Source organism: Podarcis pityusensis (genome assembly GCF_964106645.2).
Source record: "Podarcis pityusensis genome assembly, chromosome: 8".
Lineage (NCBI taxonomy): Eukaryota > Metazoa > Chordata > Lepidosauria > Squamata > Lacertidae > Podarcis > Podarcis pityusensis.
Genome location: NC_138033.1, coordinates 51,151,467 through 51,172,211, shown reverse-complemented (window position 1 = coordinate 51,172,211; position 20,745 = coordinate 51,151,467). Strand labels below are relative to the sequence as shown.

Here is a 20,745-nt window from a genome sequence, read left to right as displayed (position 1 = left end):
TGTTTTTTCAGGGAAGGTCTCCCTTTTTATTAGCAAATGCTGCTTTCTATCCTTGTATTTTATGACAGCAAATCAATGCGCAGCCGCCTCCATTGGCCCAAGCTGTTCATCTGCACAGGCTGATCCTGCTGCTGTAACCACCAACTTTGCCCTAGGACAGAAAGCTGTTCAGGCACACATTAAAGCTCCTCCTTTCCTCCCTTTTAAGGGTACTACCACAAGTACACATACAGTGTTGCTTGACATGCTACAACTATAGGAAGCAGCATTATACAGAGTTCGGACCATTAGTCCATTTAGCAATCTTGTCTACAATGACTGGCAGTGGCTCTCTAGGGTTTCAGACAGGGGCAATTGCCAGTCTTGCCTGAAAAAGCTAGGGCTTTAATATGGAACCTTCTGCATGTAAGGATCTACCATTGAGCTATGGTCCTTCCTTAAAAAAACTTTTGTAGGAAAATAGGAAAATGCTTTGTCCTGAATCAGATGCCATCTAGCTCAGTACTGCCTACATTGACTGGCAGCAGCTCCCCAGGGTTTCGGACAGGAGAATCTGGAGGTGCTGAGGACTGAACCTGGGACCTCCTGCATGTAAGACAGGTGCTCTACCACCAAGTTATGGTTGCATCTCACTGTAAATCAGTTTACCATGAACATGGAGATGGCTCCTGGCTTGTTCTTGGGAGGAATAAGCCACAGTCCCTAGGCTTACCCAAATATTTGACAGTGATTTATTTCATAGAATTATAGAATTGTAGAGTCGGAAGAGATCACGAGGGTCATCTAGTCCAACCCCCTGCCATGCAGGCATCTTTTTGCCCAACATGGGGCTCAAACCCATGACCCTGAGATTATGAGTCTCATACTCTACCAGCTAAGCTGTCCTGCAGGCACTCAAACCAAGCGTGACTGGTGGGTGAGTCAAGAACAAACCTTGACTGCCCATCTTTGTTTTCCACAAAAGAAACATGGTCCCTAGTTCAGACTAAACTAAGGGCTATGATTTGTTGCTCCTACTGGGGGAGGGGTGAAGAAGACACCACCTCCCTGTCCATTACCCCATTATCCATTTTCACAGGAAGCTATTAATCACAGACTGATGAGGAGCAACAAAAGTGAAGGCAACAGGGGTTTAAAGAGATGCTGGAGCTCAGAGTGAACAAAAAGCAACACTTTCTGATCTGGGAGCCCACCTTACTCCACCTCTTAATCCAGGGTGTCTGAAGGCAGAGGTTCTGATTATCAGGTCTAAAAGATACAAACTTTTTAATACTACTTCAACGGTTCCATATCTGGCGACTGGAAACGAAGCTGCAACACTGAGGGCTACTGAGTTCAATATCAAAATTTGAGCTCTGTAAAAACACATCCATCAGGGACCCAGAAAGAGGAGGGGGAGAGAGTAAAATAGAAAAGCAGGACCTACAGTTGGAAGGAAAGGATAGTTCAAATCCCTGCCAAACCCAATCCAAACTCACCCACTAAGCTATTAACTTGGATCAAAGTAAGGACTTTGTCATCAGTGAGTTTTCCACAGCACCCAGCATACTATCAGAGATGGAGGGAGAGAAGAGAAGAGGAGAGCCAAAAAGAAAGTAATCCATAACACTTTGCGGGGTGGGGAGCTCCATCACTAAGCTTCGTTTCAGTGCAAAGTGCCATCTTGGTATGACACCTGTTGCACCATTACTATGGATGTACACACAGTCATAAGGAGCCCCACTAAGACATGCACTTCTCTTATTGTTGCTTTGCCTTGACTTGGTTGTTCATTCAGTTGCAGCTCAGGGCTTCCATCCACATGCCCTTTTGTTTGGGTGGCCTCAAACTTTCTGATTTGATGTGCTTTTGAAAGAACCGTATTCCCATGCACACAGAGAAAGAGATTCCTCATCACCATAACAAACCCGCCAAAAATGTTTTGAACAGTCTAATCTGCAACCTGATGGATATAGGATTTGCTGTAAGCTCTTTTTGCAACTCAGGAAGCCAGTAATCTGCACATCTGTATGACCTCTGCAGAAGGCTTGCCTTCCCAGTCTCCGTCCCCATCGGTGTCACACACTATAAGGCAGCCTGGAAAACTGACACCACAATAAACAAATACATATATTATATGTCTCTCTTAGGTCCTGCTTGGAAAAAGATTTCTGTATAACTTGGAAGTTTGCTCTCAGGACATTGTAAGACTAAGTAGCTGCTACTTTTGAACATGTTCCTTTATGCTTCGGCCCTCAAAATCTCTCTTAAATCACCCACCTTCTCCAGACAAGCCCCCCCCCCCTGCAACCAATCAAAACTGTCTTTCACCCAATGCCTCACACCACACATAAAGTGAGGGTTAAATTAACAAAAGGCAAGGCAGCCAAAATTCCGGCTGGGATTAGCTATCAAATAACTTGCATTTAAAGCATCTCTTTTTTCCCTAAAAAGGCCAGAGGCCAGGGGTCAAAGGTCAAAGGTGAAGCCCCACCAGGTCAGGAAGTCACAGTCAACATGAGTTTCCCCCCTCCCTTTCAGGAAACTGCCAGGCAGGTAGAGTTTAATTAGCTTGAAATGAAGAGAGGTGCTGTCTAGAGAGTTCTCAACAGACTCACCCCCCTTAACTCATTAAAAATCATACAGGACCCCATCCCCCATCCCCCCCAAGAAACAAGCCCTTTCTAATCTCAAGTGAGCTGGATGCACATGATCCTTCTGTTTCTTGTTGCCTCTTGCCTCTCCATCAGTGTCTACTACTCATAACTTCTCTGCATTGCATTGCTTTCTGACCCAGATGCCAATTTGTATGATTTGCAAGGGCCCCTAAAACCACCAGGCTGGCTCCTCTCCACTGGCTAAAGGCAAAAGTAGCTCTACCATGGTGCATCATAGGCACACAGCAGCTCCACCACAAAAAAGGGTTACTTAGAACAAAAACAGACAGGCATGTGACTCATGAAAGCAAGCCAAGCTACATGTTGCAAGGGAAAGCAAGACCAGCCTTTGAGATTCACTGCAGGATTTGGCCACTCCATCGTGTGATTTTTTTATATAAAGAACCCAGAATCACTGACCATGGGGAGGGGAAATGTGAGAAAGAAGAGGAGGAGGAAGAGTTGGACCTCAAAGCCTACAGCTCCTATACAATGGGTCTCCCCCCCTCCCCCCAATAAGCTCCTGCTAAATAAACATGGGAGCTAGATCATCTCCAACAGCTCCAAACAGTGCAAGTAGAAGAGACCTCCTCTGCACTAACAGGGCATCCAAGCAAGTCCATGAGTGAGCCCTGCTCTCCCTTCCCTGTAGCCTCTTGCCGAAAGCTGGACACCAAGCTAGATAAAACAGGAGCCAGATTTTGCTGCAAGGCGGGGGGGGGAGGGGTTTGACAGAGAGGAGGGAGCTAAACTTTCACTCACTCAGACTCTGAAGCAAGGTGGACCAGGTCTTCATCTCCAGCATGTTGGCCCTGGCAGCGACGGCAGCAGGGGTACAAAAGCAAGACCCTAGGCAGCAATCCGTGGCATGGCAAGCAACCCCAAGGACAACAACCCCCGCGCCTCTGCCCTCTGGAACAGGGTCACTGTCTGACGGCGTCCACACTCTGATCTCAAGGCAAACAGTTTGGGAAGGTGAGGAAGTGGACTGGAATGATGTCCGGGGTTGGGGGGGGGGCAGGGGAAGAGGAGGAAGAGCTCAGGGTGCAGGCAAACAGCTGCTCCTGGGATCCTCACTGTAGGCAGAGAGCCAGCTCAGATAAAGAGAAAGATAGCAACCATTTTATTCCCTTTTAAAGCGCCGGCTGCATCTCTCCATCGCTTCCCTCACACCCCACCTCTCCTCCTGTGTGTTCCAGGGTTTGGGTCCTGAGTTGAGGGAGCTTTTGCTTCTCTCCTTCCCGCCCCCCTTCGCTTGTTTGCTCGCCTGCCTCCTTCCCGTCCTCTTTCTCTCTCTCTCTCCCTGCCTGCCTCCTCCTCTGCCTTGCACTTGATATCAGCCTTGTCAAGACTGCTGAGTTGAGGCTGACCCCTCACCCGCAGCTGCTAATTAAGGCTCCACAGTGACAGTTCAAGTGCCTCGCCTCAAGTTTGCAGCACCAAAGCGTCTAATTGGAGGAGCCTTTTCATTTCTCAATAGCAGACGCACTCTGGATTCTGGGTTCCCCTCCCCTCTTCCTTCTCCTCCCCCCTCATCCCCTGCTTCTTCATTCCAGGCCCAGGCAAGCACACAGCACTTCCTCTTTTGTATTTAACCATTGGGAAGGGGAGCGACAAGGAGGTGGGACCCAATCCTTGGAGACAGAAGAGGGCTTGGGGGAGGGAAAAGAGCTGCATGTCTTTGCGAAGGAGAGAAAACAAAACAAGAGGACCAAGGAAGAAACCATCACACACACACACACACACACACACACACACACACACACTTCCTAGCCCTCATTAGGGCTGAAATCCACCAAAAAAGCCCATAAGGTGAGAGTCTCAAATTAAAGTGTACAATCCCACCCCTAAAAATTTCACATTGATAAATGGTACTAAACTCACTGGATTAGAAACACCGCAGTGTGCAGCTTGGCTGATTTAAAAAAATAAAGAAATTCAAACGCCTGATTTATATCTCTTTCTCCACCCCACCCCCTAAATCACTTTTCTGAACCAAACTTACCATTAGAAGTTCTTAAGTTTTATCCACTTCTCTGTTAATAGCTACATGTGGCTTTTAGTTCCTAGGAAAAGGCTAAAATACTTCCTAAGAGTCAGCAGCCTTTCATTCTGCATGTGCCTTGAAGCTTTTGTTTTTCACTTGACATGCTCAAAACTCTGGCACAAATCTTTTTGCTTTAGCCAAAATTAATTTACTTGGGTGGATGAAATATTAAGTATATACTGAGCATTGCCCTCTCATCCCCGAAAGACCCCACACCCATACTTCACAGGAAAAGGAAAGGAATTTCAGGACTTGTGCCCTCGAGATTTTTTTTAGTATTTATTATATTTATAATCCCACATTTCCTCCCAAGGAACTCACGGTAGTGTTCTTCACCGTTCACATTTTCTCCTAACAACCCATGAGGAAGATTAGGCTGAGAGAGACAGTAACTTGCCCAAGGTCAACCAGTGAGCTTCATGGGGATTTGAATCCAGGTCTTTCACGTCCAAGTCTAGTACATTAACCACAACACCACACTATCAGCCATGGCCAGCATGGCTAATTGTAATAGATGGAGGCAGGTGGGAGTCCCAACAACATCTGAAGGGCACCAGGTTGGCAAAGAATGCTTTAACAACTCAAGTGTCTGAGCTCCTAACTAGGCACTGTCTTTGCTTACAAATGAGAATCTCCATTCATCAAGCCATTTTCTCCTCCGCTAGCACAGACTTTCCTGGCCCACCAGAAAAAGTCTCTGAGGGGGGTCTATGACCACTTGATTCTGCATAGCCATTCTCCCAAACACCTTTGCACTAGGCTCTGCTCTCTTCCTCCATCTTTGACTAGGCTAGAGCTGCAAGGTCAGAAACAAACAATGAATTTCCAAGGGAGCTGACGGCAATTTGAGCAACACACTACTCTCCACAGCTGCACAAGCATTAATTTTGTCCCAAGATTGCATCTGACCAAGCAAATTTTTTAAATAAAAAAAAAGCAGGAAAAGCTGGAAAGATGGAAAAGAAAACTATTTACCATGAACAGTCACCTTGCTTTTCAAACCACCTCCAACTGTCTGAAAAAGCTTATTTGTCTCCAGTGTTAAGATCACAGGTCAAAGCTCTGGTAGGGGTTGCCCCTGTGCTTGGAACACTGAACAAGATGATAAAAATCAAACAAATACGCCTGGAGCTATAGTTTCAGAATATGGAATCCACAAATTCACCCCCTACCTGGTTCGGCTGCAGCTAGATCATAGCTTTGGGGGACAAAGGGGTGCAAAAGGAAGTCATGTTCTGTGGACTCCTTTGGGAGGAAAGGTTGGGCTATAAATTTAATAAATAAATATACTGAAAAGTGTGCACTTTTCTGCAAAATTTCACTTTCAAAATAATTTCCAGCATGTGAAATTCATGGGAATTCATGGAGGGTGTCAATGGCTACTAGCCATGATGGCTATATTCTATCTCCAGTGTTGGAGGCAGTATGTCTCTGAATGTCAGTTGCTTGGAGTAACAACTGTGCACCCACAGTGTGATCTTAACACTGGAGACTAATACAGTAATAAGCTTTTTCCAGACAGTTCCAAAGCAAAGGAGACTTCATGAAGCCTAGACAGCAAAATCTGGGGTCCAATGCTCTGTGCTCCAATCTTGCTATAGGTGGAGTGGGTATGGGGGAGAGAGAAACAGGAGAGGAGAAAGAGAGAAGCTATGACCATATAGCACCATAAAAAGGTAAAGGTACCCTTGACCATTAGGTCTAGTCGCAGACGACTCTGGGGTTGCGGCGCTCATCTTGCTTTATTGGCCGAGGGAGCCGGCGTACAGCTTCCGGGTCATGTGGCCAGCATGACTACGCCACTTCTGGCGAACCAGAGCAGCGCACGGAAACGCCGTTTACCTTCCCGCTGGAGCGGTACCTATTTATCTACTTGCACTTTGACGCGCTTTTGAACTGCTAGGTGGGGAGGAGCTGGGACCCAGCAACGGGAGCTCACCCCGTCGCGAGGATTCAAACCGCCAACCTTCGGATCAGCAAACCCTAGGCTCTGTGGTTTAGACCACAGCACCACCCGCGTCCCTACTGCACCATAGTTTAAAGCATATCACTTTAACAGTCATGACTTTCCCCAAATAATTCTGGGAACTACAGTTTGGCTAAGCATGCCGGGAGCTGTTAAGAGATCCCTATTTCTCTCACAGAGCTACAAACTCCAGAGATTCTGGGAATTATAGCTATATGAAGGGGATAGGGAGTCTCCTAACAACTCTCAGCACGCTTAACAAATTACAGTTCCCAGGATTTATTTGTTTTTTTTGGGGGGGGGAGATATGATTGCTAAAATAGTATAAAAATGTTTTAAATGAATGGTACAGATGTGGCCTAGGATGGTCGTTCCATACGAAAAGCTCTGGGAGTTCATCTGATAGCAAATGGAAGGGCGGGGGGAGATGCCTCCGTTAAGATCCTATCCTTGCCACCCAGCACATTTTCTGAAGGAAATGTTGTATCTCCGTGGCTCTCTCTTCTCACCTCCTCCTGCCCTCCTCCCTCCCAAGCTTATGCCAAGAGTCTGACAGATCTATTGTGTGGCGGGGACTCCAGACATTTTATCAGGCAGAGAGGGAGACAGGGAGAGCTGTTGTGCTGACCCCAGAAATCAGTCTGAAGAGAAACAGAAGATGGCTTGTATCATCCTGCTGGGTCAGAGGTCGAGAGGAGTCAGCCGCTCTCCTCCAGCATGGCCAAATTCCTGGGATTCACGCCTGGCCAGGCAGCTGCTATCTCTGGCATGGCTTCTTCCCTGAGGAGACAATGGAGCAGGTGCTGCCCAGGGGTGGGGAAAGGGGACAGCTGGGAGGGCTGCAGTTAACAGTGGAAAACACAGGGAAGTGGCTTTTCACTCATTAAAAAGTTCATGCCACAACAGCTTTTATTTTATAAATAAATAAAAATAAGGCCCCACAAGACGCTACTGTTTATAAACAGGAAAATGTTGGAAAGGAAGCACACAAGGGGTCATAACTATGCCTGAAGGAAGTGCACAGACATTCCAGGTCATTCACTAGGCCAGCCTTTGCCAACCAGGCTCCCTGCATAGTTCTGAACTACAACTCCCATCAGCCTCTGGCAACACAGCTGTGTATAGGTAGAAAGACACACACACAAAAATGTGACTTGGCAGCCAAATACACAGGTGAAGCGTATGGCTCTGGGTGAGGATTCTGTGTGTGCATGACTCTAACATAAATGCACTGCTGCTCCGAGAGGATTTTTCAAGACCATTTTCTCTAGGAATCTGGCTCAAAGAACAAAGGCTGTGGCCAGCTGCAAGCATGAAGGTCTTCACAATTGGTTGCCCAACATTGTGCTCAGCCCGGAGGCCTTATTTTATTCGGTGCTTCACCCAATGTCCTCCAAAAAAGCAAGCCCAGGTGCTCCTGTCATCTAATGCCCCACCATATTATCAGTATTATCAGAAGTATTATCAGATACTTCCAACCCAACTTCTTCCACAGACTCAGAAAACAGCTCAGAATCAGCTCAAAAATGTTAAGAAGTACACAATCCAGAGAAGGGGCAGACAGATAAAAGCAGGTCCTTGCCCCAAATACTAAAGCCCTTCTCTGCAATAAAAAGCTTTTCTTTCTTTTCACCTTTTAGCCACAACTTTAAGCTTCTCTTAAAAACAAAAACACAACTTCTGGGGGGTTGGTTTAAAAAGGGGAGAGAGATTAAAACCCTGCTTATGTGCACACAGCCTAGGCACACATACCCTCTGGATTGGGACCCCCATGTGCTAAATACACACACAACCCCCACAAAGGGGCTAATCAGCCATCAGATCATCAATTATAAATGTTCCTGACATTCCAGGGGGAATCATTCCATCAGCAAGCAGGCACCCTTTCCACACAGATATATATCATCCATGAATGGGTCACTCTCTTAGCTCCCCAGTCTATTTGTACAACGTGACCTCAACGCATTGGTTTCACCCGCCCTCTTGTTCAGTGCTATCTGCCCCAAGGAATGCTGGGGGGTTCAAAGAGATCCCACGACCCTGGAGCACATATAGCATTCCAAATCAAATGGAAGGTAGTTGGATTTAAGGGGGGGGGGGGAGTTGCTTCAGAGAATCCTGAAATGCAGGATTACTGCCAACTCTCATCAGGAGGAATTCATGAGACTTGTTAGGGATACTCCAACCAAACAGCTGGACTGGAGTCAGGAGTCTTACAAGCCTTTGCCCATCTTGCCACTCAACAGCAGCATGACCTTAACCAACGTCACAGATGTTCAAGAAGAACAATGTATTTTAATAAATAAATAATCATAATAATAATAATAATGTATTTCTTATACCCCACCCATCAGACTGGGTTGTCCCAGCCACTCTGGGAGGCATCTACTATTTTTTTAAAAAATGTATATCATATAAAACTTGACTATTAGAGGGGGAAAACTCATCCTGGTTTACAATAACATTTCTGGGATGCATACCACAAAATTGGTGCATTTACAGCAAGGGTAGGACCGTTGGCCTCTGGCTCTCCGTCTAGCCCTCAGAATGCTCCCCAGGGCCCTGCTTGGGTGCTTTTAACATAGCTGAGATGTGTCCTAGAACTGCAACAATGCTTTTTAATGTTCTTGTTAATGTTTTCTTCTCTTAAAACAAGAAGGATTCCCTGCAAGTAGAAATTTAGCACAGTATGGAGTGGGCTGGGACAGAGCCTTTTTTCCTGACACACCAGAGCTTTCTGCTTGCAATACTATTATTGTTATTTAATGTGGGGGAGCATTCAAAAATAGCACACACACCCCACCTACAGTCTGAATTGGTACAGTTCATTCTAGCTCCTCACTGCTGGATGTATAGGGTAAGGCTGAAAGTGTATTGGGTGAAAACCGAGTTATTTCTAAGCACTGTTCAGCCAAAGAAAAGCTGGGTGACCATCATTCAACCTCAGCCTAGGTTTTCCCACAATGAAATGGGAAGAAAAATAATGATCTACATCATTATGAGATAATTGATTAGCTTCTGGGAGTTGAGATTTCGAAATGCAAAAAAACCCAAACCATATAGGTTCACTTCCTTCAGGGTCAGATTGGTCATACAGACTTTAGGGAGTTTTGTTGGGGGTGTTGCTGTTATTCTCTATTCTAGATCTTATGATTTATGTGGAAATTGTTCTATTTTGTTGTGTACGTTTTGATGTTTTATTGTTTACAACTACTTTTTTATGTTTGTAATTATGTATTTTTTAATGTTAAGCTGCCTTGAGCATGGTTATAACTATGGGAAACGCAGCATACAAATAAAGTAATAGATGGACGTTAGATTGCTCATGCAAGTAGCCTATCCATGGATATTCATTGTCTTTCCAAGGTGCAAGAGAGCCAGTTGAATGAAGACTTGGGAACAAACACAGAGACATAGAAAGCTGCTTTATACTGAGTCAGACCTTTGATCCATCTAGCTCAGTATTGTCTTCACTGACTTGATTTTCAGGCAGGGGCTTCTCTCCCAGTCCAACCTGGAGATGCCAGGGACTGAATCTGGGACCTTCTGTGTGTAAGGCAGAAGATGATCTACCACTGAGCTACAGCTCTTCCCCTATTTCTGGGGAAAGCAGAGGTCATCTGAGAGCATTCTGCTACCAAGCAACCCAACCACACTATTTTCACATGAACATCTTGCACCTTAGAGAAATGGGACCAGAGAGATACTGGTGTTCCTAAAGTCAGATTCAAGGGCAGACCTGAGACAATTACTTTTTTAAAAGGCCTATAACTGCTTATTGTTAAGAAAAGAAGGATTGTTGAATAAGCAAAGATGCTTTTGAGGGAAGGAGAGGGGAGAGCAGAAGAGAGAGAAGGAAGGACTGTGTCAAACAAGGGTTCACTGGGGGAATCTGAAGCTCCGGCCAAGCCACTACTCCATACCTCCCAAGTTGATCTGAATAGCTTCATTCTGAATACTGAAATACAGTCTGTCACCTTTCTGTGGGGATTCCATTTACCTTCATTCCTGCTCTTCCCTGCCCCAAGGCTTCATGGGGGGGGGGGTAGAATGGAAGAGGGCAAACTACTGCTGGCTGGCAGCACTGGAAGGATGCCTCAGAGTGCTAATTCTAGCTCTTAGCAACCTCTTGAGAAATGGAATTTACACTGCTCCTCTTCCTGAATGCCTGTTTGAGGCTCAGCAGAAGAGGGTGGTTGTGTACTGCTGTTACATATATTTCACACACACAGAGGGAGGGAGGGAGGGAGGGAGGACAAACATACAGGGCAAGAGTCTTAGGCATATCACAAAGTTTTAGCACTCACACAATCTTCATACATACAACCCACAAATACTTCCTAGACTAGAGTCTACAGTGGTACCTCGGGTTACATACGCTTCAGGTTACATATGCTTCAGGTTACAGACTCCGCTAATCCAGAAATATTACCTCGGGTTAAGAACTTTGCTTCAGGATGAGAACAGAAATTGTGCTCCGGCGGTGCAGCAGCAGCAGGAGGCCCCATTAGCTAAAGTGGTGCTTCAGGTTAAGAATAGACCTCCAGAACAAATTAAGTACTTAACCCAAGGTACCACTGTATTCTGGTCCAATGAGTGATTTAATCCAGCATGTTTCTTTACAAGGTCAATCTACAGCCTTTTAAACTAGTGAGGGGGGTATTGCTTTTGTTGTTACCGTGCTATGTATTCTTGAGTTTTTATATTGTTAGCTGCCCTGTGATCCTTGAATGAAGAGCAGTGCAGTCACACCTCGGCTCGCAAACGCCTTGGGAGTCGAACGTTCCAGCTTCTGAACGATCAAAAACCAGAAGTGAGTGTTCCACTTTTTTAACGTTCTTTTGGAAGCCGAACGTCTGATGGGGCTTCCGCAGCTTCTGATTGGCCGCAGGAACTTTCTGCAGCCAATCAGAAGCTGCGCTTTGAAAGTCGAACGTTTTGGAAGTCGAATGTTTCAGAAGTCGAATGGACTTACAGAGCAGATTCTGTTTGACTTCTGAGGTACAACTGTATAGGCATTTAATATATAAATAAATTAATTTTTAGTGGACCAACATCTTGCAAAGTGGAGTCAAGGCAGACACACCAGAACACAGCGATAGCTAAATATTATTTCCATGTGTGCAGGAACTAAGCCTCATAATCCCATTTGCTGGGAAATATGAGTACGGAGGGTGCTGTTGCTCGTTTGTCCCAGGGGGCAACTGGTTACTCACTCCAAGTCACAGCATTCTAGACTAGACCTACTTTGCCCTGACCCAGCTACAGGGATCTTCTAATGTTCTCAGGATGCAAAGGAACTACCTTGCACGCCAGATGTCAATGACTAGGAATGAGGTTGAATGAATAGAGGCAAGAAGCTTGCCAAGTGGAGCCAAAGCAGGCAGAAGGCAGCAGGCAGACATATTTAGACAGAACAGAGGAAAGGAGATTATTATCCCTCTAGTCACATTTACTCACAAGTAACATCTCTAAATTAAATGGAAGCATGCTACTTCCATATTAGCATGCCCATAATTACATAAAACCTTACTCTTTAAGGCAAAAATCTTGTTTACACACACACACACACACACACACACCAATTCAACCGCTCCTGTCCAGGAACCTGGACTACCACTTGATGCCCTACTGTCAAATTAGGGCTCACATTGGTCCTAATGGAGATTAGACCTTCCTCCTCACCTTCATCAGACAGGTGTTGGCTAAAATCAAACCAGGAGGAGAGGGAGCTGGAGAACGATGGCAATGGTTGCTAGACAACTGCCGACACATATGAGGCAGTTGCCAAGCAATGAAATTTTCTTACCCCAGTTTCTCCACATTGGCTGAGGCAGTTGGCAAGACAGTGGGGGGTGCTAGGTGGGTATGACAATGGTGGAGAACAGCAACAAGCCTACATCCCTTCATGACATGATCCCTCCTTCCATGAAGGCTAGACTTCTGGGGCTAAGTTGCATCTCTCAGATGCATTTCTTTGGACCTTCCTGTTGCTCATAGCAGGTAATGACATTTAAAGCAGAGAACCATACAGAGTACAGCAAGCTTGTATACACATACGCAGCCGCCAAACATCAGCCAAAAGGTCTAGTGTCACACACAGAAAGAATGAAGGGGTTAATCTGATTAGTACTCCAGCATGGCACAGGGCAGGGTACAGGTGGCCTGTCAGATGTGGTCAACCTGCAACTCCCATAAGCCTCAATCAGCATGGCCAGAGAAGCTGGGAACTGTAGTCCAACACCATTGGGGGAACGGCAGATTCCCTGTCCCTAACTTAAGCGCATTGGACCAGGATCAAATTCCCACTCAGATGTGTAGTTCACTGGCCAATCATTTTTTCTCAGCTTGTTGTGAGGATCATAGAAAGAGATTGTGTATCTACCCTATTTTTTTGTATTTTTTTGAAGAACGGCAGAACACAAACAAACCACATTTTCAGGGACAAAATGACACATAGCAAGGGTGTGTGCAGAAATTACAGATTCCAACCCTAGAAACTTTTAGGCTCATAGCACAGTGGTAAAGCACCTGATTTGCATGCCAAAGGTCTCAGGTACAATCCTTGGCATGTCCTACTAAAAATGACCAGGTAGTACCGGATGTGGGAAAGCCTCTTTCTACCGAAGACCCTGGAGAGCTGCTGTCAGTCAGAATAGTCAATATTGGTTACATCAGCCTCTGCCAACCTGGTGCCCTCCAGTTGTTTTGAATTGCAACTCCCATCATCCCCAGACAGCAGAACTGCAAGCTCCTGGGGGTGATGGCAGCAAGTCTTGTTGGCTGGGGCTGATGGGAATTGTAGTCCAAAACATCTGGAGGGCATCAGGCTGGTGAAGGCTGATCTAAATGGGCTATTGATGTAACCTGGTGTAAGGCAGTACAAAGTATTTCAGGTTTCTATGAACCTAGAACACTAGGCAGCTGGGATTTTTTTCCAGTCCTATGAGACATCTTTTAAAATTCCATCTTATACCACATATTTCTCCCCTAAACATATGTGGCATTTCTGAATTAAATTTGCCTCTGGATCCCAAAGGGACAATAGCACAGAGCCTTATATAACATGCCCCAAATATGAGCAGGGCATTGGTGTTAGGGCGCATGATATCAAGCAATGGAGCAATCCCTACTTCAGGGCATCAATAACAACCTCAATGGGATTCCCCCTTTTCAAAATTAGAGGTGTGTCTCAATTGATTCCTGTCCATGGCACTCGTTTCCTGTGTATAAAACCAGCTCCCCAGCTTCCAATCTTCCTGGATTTAGTCTTTGCATCTCTCTGCATGGAAATGAAATAAATAAATAATGAAGGGGTGGCTATCAAACATCATCAAATTATGAATGCAAGGAGTCAGACAGCTTGACTCTCCCAAGACATAATTGTTTTAATTGCAAACCCACATAACGACCAGAGCTGCAAACGGCTCCTGTTCAAGTATCTTAACTCTCACCCACAATACACCCTCCTTTGATTAAATTCTAATTAACCTCTCCCACACCACCATTTGGGTGAGCTGGGAAGAAAGGTGTCCTTTGAACCAGTTGTGAGGCAGTTCTTGTGGTTGTAAAGCTCTACAGTGGTATCTCAGGTTACATACGCTTCAGGTTACATACGCTTCAGGTTACAGACTCCGCTAACCCAGAAATAGTACCTCAGGTTAAGAACTTTGCTTCAGGATGAGAACAGAAATCGTACTCCGGCAGCGCAGCAGCAGCAGGAGGCCCCATTAGCTAAAGTGGTGCTTCAGGTTAAGAACAGTTTCAGGTTAAGAACGGACCTCCGGAACGAATTAAGTACTTAACCCGAGGTACCACTGTACTTCCTTTGTCTACAGGTAGGGGTAAATCAGGCTTGTTGTAGTCAGTCACTTGTGGCATACAAGAATCCTTTCAGACATCACTCAGGGGAATGGCTCATTTTCAGCTGTTGCACAAGCTTAAGTGGGAAGCTGGGCTGGTAAACATTTTTTACAGGCTACTAACTTCTGATGGCTTATTTGCAAGGCTGCAGTACAGTATATTTATATTTAGACATGCTATATTTAGACAGTCACTAAATATACAGTAATACTGCAATTATTTCCTGATAAAGACTAGCCTTTGGGATATCACGTGGCGATTTGGTACCAGACAGTCTAAGAGCAGCAGCTATCAATGAGAAAGGTACATACTTGTGTTATCACCTCTGTGCAGAAAAACGGAAAAAGGCACACAGGAAGTCACATTTTATCAGGTTCATTTAAGGTCATTATTGTCCACACTGAATGGCAGCAACCTACCAAGGTTGTTAAACGTTTTGATGATTGCTTCCTTGGGCTTCTTTGAGAAGAGTGGCGGGAGTTTATTTGTTTGTTTGTTTGTTTGTTTGTTTGTTTGTTTGTTTGTTTGTTTAATCCTGAGCATCAGGCCCAAACAGGGCCATTGTCAGCACATCTGTAGCCCTATAAAAGTCCAACCCAATTTGCACCACAGGCATGGGAAAAACTGACACAAAGTGTCTCTGAAGGCAAGATGTGTGTTTCAAGAAATCTCTTTTAGTAGCAGCTTGCTGGAAGCTGCCACGGTGTGTTCATGCCCAGTCCTTCCTTCCCTCATCAGAACACTCAAATGCTAACCTTGGCAGCCTGAGCACTCCTCATTTCATCAGAGTGAAGAGGAAGATGAAAGAAAGTGTAGGGGAGAGAATGGGAGGGGGAGACACCATCTCTCTCGCTCTCAGCTCCTGAATCTTCCACTCAATTGCCACCGAAAGGATGATGAGAAATTGCCTTCCTGACCCAAAACCGAAGTTCACAGCTGAACTTCATTACAGAGTTCTCTAGGAAGCTTGGAGAGAGAGAACACCACACAGCAAGGGAGCACCTGTTAGCAGCTGCCTCCCTGCTGAAAAGGCGGCAATTTGCCTTGCCCCAAATACTGAGCCCTGCTGGGAAAGACCAAGAGGAAGAAGGAGCTGCTCATCGCCTTGGCCCTGAGTTCCAGCTGGATAAAGGGCAGGGCTGCACAGAAATGGTCAAAGGATGAGAAGGTGAAACACTAATGAACAAGGCATGTGTCTGTGTGTCTGTCCTCAATGCTACCTTTTCCAGAGTTTCAGTATACCAAATAACAAATAATAGTAGTAGTAGTAATACCCAGGGCTCTCTGAAATTCCAGGAACTAGCCTCTTTTGTTACTGTGGTCGTGATTTTTGCAGAGCGTGTTCTCTGGCAGAGTTTCAAGACTGTGAGGTGATTCATTGGTCATTGTTTAAAAGCACTTGCAGGTAAACACGGGCACTTCGCTTGCACAGAGCCGGGACCACTGGTCCACTAAGCTCAGGATTGCCTATTATGGGAGTGGTACTCCAAGGTTTCAAGCAAATAATGACTCTTTCCTGCTATCTAATCCTTGGACAATAAAAGAACTGGAGGTTTTAGCTGAACCTGGGACTTTCTGCATGCAAAGCAGGTGATCTTAACCACTGAGCTGCAGAACAAAAATCTCTCTCTGGTCACCCGCTCCTGCCACTCCCCAAGCTACAGATGAGTCCAGCAGGAAGCAAACAATACAGCTCCTGGCTCAGGGCTAGAAAAAATCCTTTGATAAGTAAGGTCCCATCTTCAACTGCAGGTGCCTCTGGGTAACAGGTCTCCAGAAACCAGGCAGGGAAAAGGTTTTGGCTAGGACCTTGGAGAGCGGCCATCAGCTAAAACAGAGAGAACTGGGCTAGATTTCTTGCTTTCTCCAAACCAGGAGAATACTGAGCTTTCTTCATGCTTACCGGACTGGATTTATTGGTAAATACTGACCTCTGCAACTGCATGGAGACTTGGCAAAGAAGTCAGTATAGGGAAAATTCTACTCTTATTCTTCTTTAATTATTTGGAGTCACACAAAGTACAGATTATCATAATCCTGTTCATGCTAGTTTTATTCATTGAGGGACTCTCCTCTCCAGATACCACAGCCCTCTTGCAAGGAGAAAACAGCCTGGTCAGGATGGGAAGCATGCCCAGCTACCTGCTCCCTCTGAGCTCTCACACATCCACAAGATATGGCAAGATGGAGCCTTTAAAAACATGAAGCAAGGCTCTTTCACAATCAGCCTTTTTAATATTATTTTTGCTTTCCAAGTCCTTGCCAGCCTCCTCTTCCTGAATCACAGAACAGGTGCCTGCAGGGTGAACATGCTGAGGAAATACAAAGCAAATCACAGTCCATTTCATCAGCAATTTTCTCTCTTCTTTTATTGACAAACAGGCTGTTCCTTGCAGGTGATGATGGAAAGGCCATCACGCGAGCACTCTGAAGCAGGCAATGGGAGGAGGGTGGGTACTCGCAGTCCTTCTTCAATCAACAGTTCCATCCCTGCCTGCCTTTCAACTGCCCCAGTGACAGAAAATTAGCATGGTTGACCAGGAAAAAAACAGTCTTACATTCTCAGTTCATTCCAGGAAGCTCACTGCATTGGCAGCTTTTATTTCCTCAGCCTCAGTTTTTCCATCTGCAAAATGGGCAGTGATACACTGCAGCTTCAAAGTGGGAAGTGGGTTCCAGCAAGGCCTCCAGGGGTTCCTTCCAAGGGGCGGGCAGGGGGAAGGGAAAGAAATGTAACATTCATTCGTTCATTCTTAGGGGGAATATGTTCTTGTTTACACTTTCAGAACTTCAGGGGTCAATCAGTTTTGGAAGTTGCATGGAGAAAGCCTCCCCATACCCCACACCCCACACTCAATCTAGAATACAAGAGAGCACACACAACCAAGACTGATGCATATTGTTCTGTAGATGAAATGCAAGACAGGAAAGGCAATTTACCTGCTGAGCGAAGCACAGAACACAGGGTCATTCTTTCCCAAAGGGATGCTGAGGCACTCAGAGTGGCTGTTGAGCAGCCCCAAAGCCTTGGTAGACTACTAGGAAGCTCCAACTGCTAACCTACAGCCCTCTTTCCCAGCTACCTTTGCAGAAATAACTCTCTGAAGTGGCTTGCGGCCCCCACCCCTGGGTGAATCCCAAGACCCTGAAGAAGGGCTGCAAAAGAAGCTCAGCCTAACAAAAGGAGCCAGTGCAGCCATCTTGCGGTGCCCGGTGAGGCTCAGGGAGCCTGTCGTTAGTGCGGGTGCCAAACCCAAAGTGGCTGCTCCGATAGCTGCAATCCAATAAAAGTGCTACTTGTCTATTTATCATCCGCGGGGCTTTTTATCACAGCGGCAGATGGCTGCTACCTTTGGAAAGAACAGCAGTGTGCTGGCAGCAGCCTTCCACCCGCCTGCTTTCCCAATGCAGCTGAGCTTGGCAGATCCGGCCCCAGCACCTGCGGGGAGGCAAGCTGGAGCTGACCGCTCCAACTTGCCCCCGCCAGGAAGCCCTGGGGAGGGGAGGGGAGGGGGGAAAGCTACCTGCTGAGCAGCAATAATTCAAACGCCTTGACAAGACTTGTGCAAATGCTAAGCCCTCTAACGCAGGCTAGCATTTTGCTGCTCATGAACACCTATGGGATGCTGCACACATGGAACTTGCTTTATGGAGTAAGCAGGTGACAAACGCTGGCTAGGAAGCAGCCCTTGCCCCCCTGTTGGCATGCCAACAGCCACCGCTGCTAGAACACCTGCTTCCTGTCCTTAAATTGCCCCTGCGTGGCAAGCTCTCTGCTCGGGAGCAGGCAGCAGCCAAGCCTCCTGATAGGCTTGGCCAAAAGGCTATGCATGGGGTGGGAAGGGGTGACATGAGGAGAAAGGCACACAGAAGCCACTGGAAAAGAGGAGGAAGATTCAAACTGTGTATTTCAGCCATTTGGGGTGGGGTGGGGAAGAGAGAGCACACCTGATTAGTCAGGTATTGCTGGATGCAGAGAAGGGAGAGAGGGCAGGAGCAGCACCCCAGGCAGCGATCTCAGCATGGTGCAGAATGCGTCACAACCACGGAAGCAAGAGAAGCTCGGCAGGGGCTTAATTAAGAGAGGGGTTACAAATCTAGAGCCAAGGAGAGACAGGAACGGAGCTTGCAAAAAGGCACCCCAAACGCACAAGACAGGATGCTATGCTAAGCTGCCTTTGTCCACGCAACAGTATGCAACACCCTAAAGCAATCTGCCCTAGAACATATGCTGTTACATAATGTGTCTCCAGTGAGAGTGTATACACACCCATACACACCCCTACCTCTTAGCTCCAGCACGCTAATACATTGTCTACATATTGCTGTCTTCCCCAACCTGGTGCTAACCAGGCACAGCCAGCATGGCCACAGAGCTGATGCATGGGCATAGCCAGGATTTATGTTGGGGGGGCAGATTTCATATTAAGGGGGCCACAACCTCAGTTAATTATTTTAATTGATTTACTTGATTTAGGGGAGTAGCTGCCCCCTGCCCCCCTTGGCTATGCCCATGAGCTGATGAGATTTCTGGCCCAAAGCATCTGCTGGGCACCCAGCTGGGGAATGCTGTTCTCTGTGTAACCATCCACCCAAATATTTGTAGATTATTCTACAAAGCTGGGCACTTTCACTTTTATATACGTCCTGTTACTCAGCTAGGCACAGCATGCATTTCCCCACTTTGCACACATTTATTCTGCATTTCAAGCCATCCAATTTAAAAAACCAAAAAGCTGCTCAGATTAGGGGCTGAAGCAGGGCTGCATGGTGGTGGGAGCAAATCAAAGTTCCACCCACTGATAGCTTTCATCTTCAAGAGTTCCATTCAGTTTCTGAGTGAGCCTTTAGCAGACATGGCCAATGCATTCCTCTAGATCGGGGATGGGGGAACCTGCAGCCCTCCAGATGTTGCTGGACTACAACTCCTATCACCCTTGATTGTTGACCATGCGAGCTGGGGCTGATGGGAGTTGTAGGTCAAAAAAATGTGGAAAGCCATAGATTCCCTATCCCTGCTCTAGTGGAATTAGATCTAGATGCTTAACTTCAAAATAAGCAAAACAAAGCCTGGGATTCATGTGAAATCAAATTCAGCATTAAGCACCAGATTCCGCCTTTGTGCAGACAAAGAAAGCTGCTCCTTTCTCCAAAAGTGGGTGCCCCTCTAAGCCTCCTCCCAGGAATGTCCAATTAGGATATATTCTCAAACTCCTGATCTGGTAAGAAGGCCAAAGGACAAAGTTGCCTTCAAGAAGCCTCATTTGGGGGCAGACAGACACATAAAATGATCAGTAAGTGACTAGACCACAGGACCACACACACACCCCAACTGAAGTAGTGCATTTAAGATGTGCAGTGGAGCCTGGGTCAGGCATCTCTGAGCAGGAAGTGGTGGAAAACATTTGATGTCTCCCTTACCACCTTGGCCGGCGTGGAGATAATTCTAGTTGCTGACTGTAAAGTTCAGAGATTCCACCCACTGCTGATGGTGCTTCTCCTTCCCCTCCTCTCCACCCCCCAGATTCTCCTTCCCTCCCTCTTGCTCATGCTTCTTTTTTCTTTCTAGATTATTTTTCTCTCCCCCAAAAGCTCCTCAGAACAAAAAGTACACACTCTACCTCTCCAAACCCACCGCCATCTGTGTGCAAGCAAGCGGCAAACACAGCCGGAGCATCAGAGCAATTCGGTGTTTCGCTGCCTCCTCCTCCTCCTCCTTCCTTACCCGTCCCCCATCCCAGGCAGATGGTGTCAAGGGAAGGCTGGTCCCAAACCCACCCCCTGAATACAGACAGACACGTACATGTGGCTAATGGCCTAATGGAGAGCGCATCACCTGGGGGTCTAGCGTGCCTGACCCCTCCTCCTCCTCCATCGCCTCTCTTCTCTTTCTCCCAAGCACATTCATTATCAGCCATATCCCAGCAAACAGCCTTTCCTGGCTCATTATCCCAGATGCCAACAAAGAGCCCCCAATGACTTTTGAACTGCTGCGACCTCTGCTGCCCCCTGACCTTTGGCTTCCAACCTCAGGGGGCAGTTTCTTTTTTAGAGGCTAGAATAGAAGCAATAAATCAAAGAGGCCATGACAAGCCACGGCTGGAGGGAGGAGCATCTATCTCCTTGTCTGGCACTAGATAGAGCCATCTCTCAGCTTTTTTGCTTGGAGTCAGGGGAAGAAGGGGGAGCCGAGACCTGCACATTTGCACAATTTTCACATGTTGACTGCAAAC

General features: G+C 46.5%; 1 protein-coding gene across 5 annotated transcripts in view; it reads right to left on the bottom strand.

Moving 5' to 3' along the window:
- Positions 1–20,745, bottom strand: part of GSE1 (Gse1 coiled-coil protein) — a 441,190-nt gene that overhangs the window by 188,597 nt on the left and 231,848 nt on the right. Inside the window, exon 1 of one of the 5 annotated variants that reach the window (XM_081017744.1) lies at positions 3,399–3,542. The exons of the other annotated variants lie outside the window; for them this stretch is intronic. Coding sequence (XP_080873870.1) covers positions 3,399–3,441 — 43 coding nt within the window. The 5' untranslated portion in view covers positions 3,442–3,542. Of the gene's footprint in view, positions 1–3,398; positions 3,543–20,745 lie in introns of those variants that run through there. 5 annotated transcript variants of the gene reach the window in all.